Source organism: Etheostoma spectabile, chromosome 6 (assembly GCF_008692095.1).
Source record: "Etheostoma spectabile isolate EspeVRDwgs_2016 chromosome 6, UIUC_Espe_1.0, whole genome shotgun sequence".
Classification (NCBI taxonomy): Eukaryota; Metazoa; Chordata; class Actinopteri; order Perciformes; family Percidae; genus Etheostoma; species Etheostoma spectabile.
Genome location: NC_045738.1, coordinates 26992057 through 27002448, shown reverse-complemented (window position 1 = coordinate 27002448; position 10392 = coordinate 26992057). Strand labels below are relative to the sequence as shown.

Sequence of the window (10392 nt, the reverse complement as noted above, 5' to 3'; positions counted from 1 at the left end):
GATGTTTTAAATTAGTGTTGAATTACCCCTCCCAAAATGGCTGTTCCCGCGGCGGTGTGGAGGAGGAACACTTCTTTATTTCACTCCTCCGTAAAACAGGGGTCTTTAATTTGAAATCAGCTTTCCAGCGCTCGCATTCTCTGGGGGGGGGGGCTGTGCTCGCGACAGCCTGTCGATCAATAGACGTGTTGCGTCGAAGGAGAAGAGCCGTTTTCTGGACTTAGTCCGCTGGTTGTGAACAGCGGGAACACTTTTAAAACTAAAGCTGCGGAGGGGCTCGCGCGCTGCAACAACTTCAGGACCAGCGGCGGTCCAGGGTCCAGGGTCCAGGGTCCGGTCCACGGAATGTCAATGCGTTAAATGACATGTTTCCAGCTGCTGCAGAGGAATGTCCTGGCCGGGGAGATGAACCATGGTAAGCCCGTTTTCACGCCTACACCACCACCCCCCCCCCCCCCCCCCCCCCCCCCACCCCACCCCCCCCCCCCCCCAGCCTGCAGCAGCCCGGGCTGATCCTGGACATGCTGATATCAGCAGGTAACAGTCTCTCTATCACACCAGAACGATATGGATTAAAGTTGAGTTTATTTAACACGATTATACAAATTACAGATCTTTTCAATGAAAATACAGTTACAACAAACTAAGTCCAACTCATTCATAGCACATCAGACTGAAGCAACAGTGCAGAAGTATGATCAGCCAAATGTAGACCTACTTAAAAGTAATGTGATATTATATATTATTATATATTTAGCAGCATTTTTCTGCTATGACTAATGACTTCCTGCTGTTTAAGCTTAGTTTAATCCAGTGGAGTCCATCCAAGGTGATGGATGATGATGAACGGAGTAGGGAAGTAGACACATTGTCTCAGCTCTTTTAAACAGCTGGATTCCTAATGGAGCTGGACGCGCCTCGTATCCGTAGCATTTGGTGTGTTGCATATAAAAAGGGCTCTGTTAGAGCTGAAAGGATTCGTCATCTAATCAATGGGTTGATCGGCAACAAAAATATTGTCTGGTAGCAGCCTCCAATATAAATCACTGTAAACCTTTATGTCTGTGTTTTGGTTGGACAAAATAAGCAATTTAAAGTAGTTTTCGGCATTTTTCTAAATTCGTCTGATGTTTTTACAGATGAAACAATTAAATGAGAAAGTAATGGACAGAAGAATTAACTATAAAGCATTTTGTCACAATCTCAGTCAACCTATCTCTGGACTTTAGTCATCTCAAATAACAAATTAAAAGGAAATGCACTCACTCTGTGACTCCATGTGATATATATCATATATATATACACACACACACATCACTGACATTGCCTGACACTTGCATTCTTCAATGTTGAAAATAAGCAACTTTTGCTATCTCCAAACTATCATGTGTGTTTCAGCCGTCCCTGTAGTCTCACATTTCTAATTGGTTCCACATGCCGAGCAGACAGACTTGTGGGTTCAGCTGCCACATGGAAACCTCTCTGCCCATTCTCTTCTCTTTTCTTCTCATGTTTAGCCATGTTTCTCACTAAACAGACACTGAATGTGCTTTTGTCCCGACTGACGTTGCACATTTCATTCAAGGAAGCAACAGATGGACTGAGATGTAGATGTTTCTGCCGTTTATTCACTGCTATGGTACCTTTTAAGTCTGAAGCACAACAGATCTCAGATCCAACTACCACTGTTCTTCAGTTACGGGGCCCACATTGGGATCAGTGCTGGGCACAAACACCGCAGTACAGTCAGGCTTTGTGTTTTCAGCTGGGCTCTCCTCTTCCTGTGCTGCGCACGTCTGTGTGTCTGTACATGTGGAGAGAAGAGAAGCTAGACAGGCTCCAACTGGTCCCCCTGATTGAGTCCAAATCAGCCTCACACTCCCTAACATTATGGCAATGAGAGGAGCTCCAGGCTGAGTCAACACACTCTCTCTCTCTCTCTCTCTCTTCCCCCCCCTCCAGTGGAATATCGGACTATGAAAAAAAACTAAAGATAGAAGGGGAACAGTATCTGAAGTAAGAGAAGAAAGGTGCATGGGGCAAAATCTGGATTTAAATGCAAAAAAAATGAGCTGAATACAGTTTGTGGTGTACTAGTGGTGCCTGAGGTTGCCGTTGTTTGTCAGTCAGCCAATGGGTGCCTGTGACCTGTCTGTCTGTTTAAAACTGGTACAAAAGAAATTTATTCTGACACTGCTGGCCAGGTTTCTCCAAGCAGAGGGGGTAAGCAGGTCTTTTTTATTTTAATTCTCTTTTTTTTAATATAGCGCTTTTCACAAACTCAAAGCTGCTTTACAGGTTAGGAAGATAATAAAAAACCAAACAACAAAGCAAAACAAGATTCAGGCACAAATGAGAAGGGAGGTGTGAGGCTATGGAGGGGGCGTGGGGCTATAGATAGGCAGAGATGAAGAGATGAGTCTCGAGGCGGGACTGGAAGATGGCGAGGGACTCAGAGGTGCGGATCTCTTGGGGGAGGGAGTTCCAGATGGTGGAGGGCTTTGTAGGTGAGACCAGGTTTTTTGTAGGTGATCCGGTGGGAGATGGGAAGCCAGTGGACTTGTTTTAGGACTGGAGTGATGTGATGCCAAGATTTGGAGCGGGTAATGAGGTGGGCGGCTAGGTTCTGGACCAGTTGGAATTGCTTGATGTTGGTAGAGCTGATGCCAAAGAGAAGTGAGTTGCAGTAGTCCAGTTGGGAGGAGATGAAGCCGTCTTTCAGATAAGTCTTTCAGCAGATTTTGGCGATGTTGCTGAGGTGAAAGAAGGAGGTTTTAATGACATGACGGATGTGTACTCTGTGTACTGCCGGACATGCACCATACCTGGAGGGCCTTTACCTGGATGACTTGCTGCAGTGGTTAAAAGAAACAGCATCATCCTGCCCAGGCCAGCCCGTTTGTCCCATTATGGTCACTTCTGGCTCCACAATACCAAGATGGTGACGGCCAAAATGCCAACTCGCGGTTTCAAAACAACAGTCCACAAGCCAATAAGTGATGTCACTGATGCATCTTTAGGTGACCTGCATAGTCATTTGATTTTAATTTATTGGGATCTCCATTAGCTGGGACCAAAAGCACATCCATTCTTCCTGGAGTCCACCTAAAGGTTGTGCAGCTCTACATTACCAAGCATACTATTACAATAAAAACAACAATCAATACATCACTGAAAAGAAAACATCCAAAATGATACAAGACATAAAAACATTCAACACAGCACATAACACAGGACTTACTTTACATTATTCACAGAATGTAGAGATTATATGGATTACTGATAATATGACCAAGCAAATACACACATAACACCCTCAATGATACTAACAGCATTCCTTAAGTACTAACCAATACAGAATGTTGCTCAGCTAGGAGATGTTCTTTAAGTAGTACTTTGAATTGAGATTTTTTATGTTCTTGAATGACATGACCAGGCATTGCAATCCAATTAATCATTGCTCTATATACACACTACAGTATTTTCCCTTTGTTTTTACCTTAGGTAATGTGAATCTGCCCTCCATAGCATGTCTAGTGCTATAATCATGTTCATCAGAACTAAGACTAAGATGCTGATCAAAGACCCTCGGCTGTTTAGTTACTAGAATATTTCTCATAAAGTTGATTAATGATGCAGTTCATCTATTCCTTACACTTAACCAGGATAGACAGCCATGCATTACATCAACACTTGATCTGAGTGGGCACCTTAGTAATAGACAGCCAATAGTAGTAGTTAGACCTTATTCTGAGCAATTTCTTCATAGTTGATATGGCAGCACCTGACCAAACTCCTTAACAGTAGTCCAAGTGGGTTAGGACAATTGTTTTAATGAGGTTTCCCATTACATTTTTATGGAGAAAATTTGAACATCTCCGTATAACTGAAAGACCTCTACCCTTTTTTTGCACCACCCCATCAATGTTTTGAGACCAGGATTATATTGGCCTTCAAAGGGACTAGGACGTGAAGAGGCTGTGGGTCTGGCTGCTATTATGGGCTCATTCTGGATTAATTGGATGTGATTTGGTCACTGCCCAAATGAAGTGGGTTTCTTGTATGTCAGCTCATTTTTTTGAAATGTCAGCCTTGGTTTTCTTTTGGCTACCACTTCTCTGACTCTCATGCTGCACTTTCCTCTTAGGAGAATGGAATGTGCAATGGGGAACAGCTTGAACCACATGTGCACTCCCATTGTAGCCATATGGAGCAACGGTTCCTATCACAGCTGAGATCTGATATGTGGGCTTCAGTCTACATGGGGAACAAAGCACTGCATCCTCTTTTCCTTTGCTAAGTCTGTTCACTCACAACAAAGTTATTTAACACAGCTTTTACTTTCCAAGCTGAGGTTGGGTTGGCACTCTCAACAGAAAAAGATGATTGTGGCTGCTTGAAGCACTTATTTTTTTTCTGAGCTAGTGTTTGGAAGTCAAGGGCAGTAGAAAATGATTCAGATGGATTTTAGTTTTGAAATAACTAAGAAAGGCCTGTCCATAGACATAAAGAGCAAGACAAACCTTAAATGAATTACCACCGATTGTGATGCGATTGTAATAAAGGGAGCAAGTCAAAAATGAAATAGTTTGTCTTAATATATATATATAAAATTTTAATAGGAGTGATATTATAGCCTACACAATAACTCATAGATATGAAGGGATTTGTTAGAATGCTGTTTGTGACTATCTATAAACCTTTCTTATGAATTTTATTACTATGGAAACTTAATCCAGCATGTCATTGCTTCAGTTTGAAACAGATAAATGGTCTACATTTGTCCACTGTACCCACTGTCCTATTGTTTTATAGAAATAGAACCTTTTTACCTCAATTTCATGTATATATATGTACCAAGCGTGCTATCAATACTTTGACCAACTGAGATATTAGTTATAAACTTAGCAGCAAGGTGCTGTCGTATGAGGACTGAGGAGTCGAAACACAATGATGTCATAACCACCAGGCTGAACTCTAGTGGGCTGCGTGAATGACGCTGTATGCACTCGCATCCCACTCTTAATTTACAGAATTTAGGAAAACATAAATTCTGTCAATTAAGAGTGGGATGCGAGTGCAGACAGCAGGGACGGCATCCATGATATATCTTAACTTTGATTTCAACCCAGTACCACGACTCGCAGCCAAAAATCCAGACTGGCCCACTGGGAATTCTCCCAACCAATCAGGGCCTGTGTGTGATTTTTGAGTTAATTAACACAGCTCCTCTGCTTACTCAAGTGTACCCATACCAGGGCTGTGTCTCAAATCGCGCACTTCTGTACTAAATACTAACTATTTGAGTACATAGTGCGTTCACATTGTCGAAGTGCGGTCAAATGAAGTGTACTTAAAATACCCGGATGGTGCACTCAAACCGGTCACAAAGTTAAGTGTAGATGGATGGACACTTTCCACACTCAACGGTCGCCATCTTGGCACGTAGCGAATGGGCGGAGCTAACAACGTTGAAAAATTTTGACAGCGGCGGCCGAAGACGCGATAGCGAGACCGACGGAGCAATACAAAGTTGAACGTGAGTCTTTTTGCTATACATATAAGCCACTTGTAAATAATATTGGTTATTTTACAGTCGATAATCATTTTTGTACCACGAATTATAACGTTTATAGTACCGTAATTTGACGTGCTAGCAAGCCAACTAGTTAGCTAACAGCGGCAGTTTAACCCATATGGCAAATAAGTTATAAGCTAACGTTACATTGTGTAGTATATTGTTATTGTGTTAAACTTTTGTCCCATTGTAGACGATTTTAGTGTTAGATGTATGATCTTAACAAGTGTACATAATCCGACGTGAGCGTTAGCTCAGCAAAATAGCGATCAGCTGATGCAGTAACGTTAACAGTGACGTAATGTTAAAACGTATCCATGTTTCTGCCTCCACCTGATGTATATCTGTATATACTGCCTCCCCTGAGTAGTATCCGCATAACCGTCTCTTCAGGGACAAACGAGGAATAGAGGTCCGTCCTTTAGGGGTGACGATGCCATCAGACCGTAGAAGGATCCCTGGAGAGTCTGGAATCCCCCTCATGTCCCTGTCCCATCAGAATAGCTACGGTGGGGGGGAGCCTGCAGAACTACAAGCACATTTTTAAATAAAATTATATTAAAAGTATTTAACTTTGTTATCTTTTGTATACACGTTGCAGACTGTAGCAAACATATAATGAATATGAAGGAATGGGTCTATTAAATGTCAATTCTGTTCCTCTGCTTTCACTAATGTATGTCACTGTATGAAGACCATTTAGAACAAAAATACAACTTCTATAAAAGATGTAATGATGGTTGTCTATAGTAAGTTGTAAGGGGTAATGCTTCATAACAACAGTCTATCTATGGGCAACAGTGTCCTATGAAACCGTGAGCATTAAATGGACAGTAACGTAATGAATGAATATTACTTTACTATTTTTTAGAGCAGAAATAAGTATATACTAAAAGAGTGCTGCAAAGAATGGGTATAATTAATGAATAAGAGTCAGTAACAAGAACGAATAATACGATACAGTTGTGTGTACTGTTTGAAGCTAATGGGGGGGTGACATGACGGCGGTGTCGCAATGTCATCCTGGCGTGACACGGAGCAAATAAATATACACATTTATTTGTTAAAATATCAAAAACAAGTAGGAATTATTTTTCGCGAAAAAAAGCAGCAGACTGGATGCGTCTCCTGGTGAAATTCCCAATTGTACAAAGAAGAAGGGATGAAATGTGATCGTCATTTCGGTAAGTGCACATGGAAGTGCGCGATTTGAGACAACACTCTCTGTCAAAATTTACGCACTATGCAAGACAGTACGTAGTGCATGAAGTTGGACTTCTGTAAGTGCACTAAGGGAAGTGCGCGATTTGAGACACAGCCCATGTTTATGCAGTGGAACTCCTCTTCCTCCCTTATTCCAACCAGTGTCAGAGCTGTCTGTGTCCTGCAGCCTCAGGTGGTGCAGCAACTCGTCTGCAATCTGGTCCTGGTCTCTAGTGTCTTGGAATGGGAGCATCTGGTGAACATATCTGGACAAAGACAATTGCAACAAGACAAAAAATTAGTATTACAGAAATATTATCAATAGGACATAACTAATACCCTATCTAAATATTATAGAAAAAAACTCTGCAATAACAGAGTGAAGAGAGGAGAAATGTGCTGACAGGAGAGCCAGGACTGCTCTCATTGCACTCAACAGGAAGAGCAGTGTAAGGTTTCTTTCTACTAGCTGTGGGAACATTCGTGTGTGTGTGTGTGTGTGTGTGTGTGTGTGTGTGTGTGTGTGTGTGTGTGTGTGTGTGTGTGTGTGTTTTGTTGGGCTACTACCTTATTGCTTACTTCCTCATTCCATCGTAGCTTTCTGTATCAGTACCACATCCTCTGCTACAGCTGCGATTTTAATAGTATAGTTCTGAGCTGTCTCATTGGTGCAACAAATTGGCAGTAAAGTAACTTTCCTCACATTTTATCACCTGAATAATTAATCAGTTCATGGAAAATTTTAAAAAACAGTTAAGAGATCAACATTTTGCAGCATTGAAATGAAGAAATGGTTTAGATGATTAATGATTTAAAGGAGAATCTGTCATCCACACATTTCCCTATGAGTCTTAGCCTACAGTTTTCAGTTTACTTAAACCTTATAGCTACAGCAGGATAATGCTTTCCCTTCTATATTGAAAATACAGACATTTTAAAACGAAGTAAGATGTCCCTATTTAAGGAAGTGTCACGCCCAGTGGCAGTCTGGTGGTTTTGAATGCTTGCCGTGTGGTTGCTGTGTTTGGTTTTCTGTTTTTCCCTCTCAATCTCCACAGTATGTGGACACGCCCCTCCTGCTCGTGCTGCTCTCCCCCCCACACCTGACACAAGTTACTCATCAGCGCACCTGGAAGTCATCAGCTCATCAACCACCTCTCCCTGACAGATTGTTAGTTTACGACAAAATACTCACGTTCGGAATCTGCTGCCAGTTCTGTCTTGCCTCAGACCGAGCAGCTCCTCTGCCAATCAGCTATCTCCAGAACCAACATGTCCGCTGTCTGCAACAACACTAATGCCAACCCCAGCCTGCTTCAAACGCAGAGTCTCATTGACTTTCATTATTCAATAAAGTTTCAGTTTCTGCGCCTGAGTTCTGTGTCCAACCAGGACAGGAATGGTGTGAAGTGCATGGCGCAGGTGCCTTTAGGGCATGTACAATTCCACTTTTGCTAGTTAGATGGCACATCACTAGCCCTTACTATCTGAAGAATGCACCCTTTGAATAGCAGGAAAATACTAGACTAAATACTAATAATAGAATATATTATAGAGATAGAGTTTTGTTGGTCAGTGGAGCAATGCGCCTAACCATACCCTGTTTTAAGACCAATGGGATGGGTGCAGTGCATTTGCACAACTGCACCGGTCTGAAACTAGCAATGACACGCTGTGCTGTGTGAGCCGAGGACCTTTCGTCCTCCCCTCCATTTCCTTTATTATTTTCTTTGTAGAGACATGGAAAGGCATTAGGCTATCTGGAAAAATTGACTCTTACTTTTCATCTTTCATGGGTTTTCCACATCCTCAGACTCAAACACACCTGGAAATGAATCAACAGTTACTTCCTCAACTTGCTTTAGTTGCTTTGCTCTATCTTGGGTTAGGGTGAGGGTTAGAAAGTACCTTTGGTATTCCTGTGGACGGTTGTTAGGGTTGCTGTTGTGAAAACTTCCAGCTGATCTGTTTTAGCAGCATCCAGTCCTTTCTCACAGGATTCTGTCAGATGAATATATTTTGGACAGACTCAATGTGCTTCTCTCTTTAAATTGACTTATCACTCCATCTCGGTGTAATGAGACAGTTTTCTGCCTCCCCCCCTCCTCCTGAGGTTAGCTGCAGCACCTGTTGCATGTCTCGGCCTAATGCTGCATTCCTCCCCCACAGCCCTCAGTTGGGACAGAAGAAAAGGAAGAACAATTAAAGAAAAGGAAGAAAGAGAGCTGGCAGGAATAGGAAGAGCAGTGTAAGGTCTCTTCTTCAGGAAGTGTCACTGTGGAAATCATTAGATATAGGCATATTCACTGCCAGGTGTGTGTGTGTGTGTGTGTGTGTGTGTGTGTGTGTGTGCGCGCACGTGCGCGCTTGTGTGTGTGTGTTAAAGCCAGTCTCACATCAGGACTCCAGTAGCATTCTCTCAGCACAGGCAGGCTGGTGCAGGGGAAGACCACTGGGATCCTTTCACACTTGAACGGATCTGGGAATGTTGTAAACGGCTCTGAGATGGGGAAGACATCTCAAGGGTGTGAAACATTCCTTCACACTGCATTCACATAAAAGCAGGACAGAGAGGGAGAGAGCAGCTCCTTATCCGTCTTGTCTTGAGGAGAAGCGGCTTCACTACAGCAGGACATTGAAATGGAGCTGCACTGTTTCCTTCATCTTTCAGTTGATTGTGTTGTTGGGGCATGATTCCAGTTAGTTGGAATGAAAGGAAGCTTTGTTATAGGGATGCTCTCTGTTTCCTCTACTGGTGTTTGTCTTTCCACTGAACATGCAGGTCAGTAGTTTGTGTTTTGTGTTGCTGTAGAGGGTTCTTCCAACACAAACCCTGGAATACTCATGAATAGTTCTTTCAAAGGCTTTATTTAGCTTTTATTATTTGGATGTTTTGTGTACTACACAGCCTGACTCTACAGTCAGTAAATTAACACACTTCCTTCTATAGAGCCTGCACTGAGTGTACAGCGAGCCACGCTGGCCAGCGACAGGCTACTGTGTGATATGCTTTGGCTTTCTCCTCGTGCTGTGCATTACTTTCCGAAGACAGCACTGAATTATGAGCACATTACAGTTGTATTGGCCTCGGGTGGATCCATTTCTGCTGTGAGCCAGTGGAAACACAAGCTCCATATTCCAACGCTTACATATTCAGATTTGTGCAGCATAAACAGAATTTTTTCGCTCTGCTCCCTCTTTGTCACCACATTCCTGCTTTTCTCACATTTCCCTTTTGGGTAATACACACTCAAAGGTCACACACATAGACCGTTAATATTGATGGACAGAGCATCCGGTTCGGAAAAGTGCAACCACTGCGGAAGTAACTTAAACCTGCATTCTATCTGAATTCCTGCAGAGGGCGACACCCGTGGTTGCTAAAGGAGGTCGGTTTCTATAGAAGTCTATGGAGAAATGAACCACTTCTCACTTGATTTATTACCTCAGTAAACATCTTCATAATGAGTTTATGGTCTCGATCGCTAGTTCTAAGTATTCTGCAACACAGAATGATGTTCAATTTTGAAATTACGGTCTCGTTGATTTTAAAATCGGCGTGGCTATGATGTGATTGACAGTTCTGGGCCTGTCAATCATGACAGAGTGTT

The 10392-nt window shown here is 42.6% G+C and overlaps 1 protein-coding gene across 1 annotated transcript in view; it reads left to right on the top strand.

Moving 5' to 3' along the window:
• The first annotated feature begins 202 nt into the window (after positions 1 to 202).
• Positions 203 to 10392, top strand: part of gask1a (golgi associated kinase 1A) — a 42220-nt gene continuing 32030 nt past the window's right edge. Inside the window, exon 1 of the mRNA XM_032519531.1 lies at positions 203 to 415. Coding sequence (XP_032375422.1) covers positions 413 to 415 — 3 coding nt within the window. The 5' untranslated portion in view covers positions 203 to 412. The remainder of the gene's footprint in view (positions 416 to 10392) is intronic.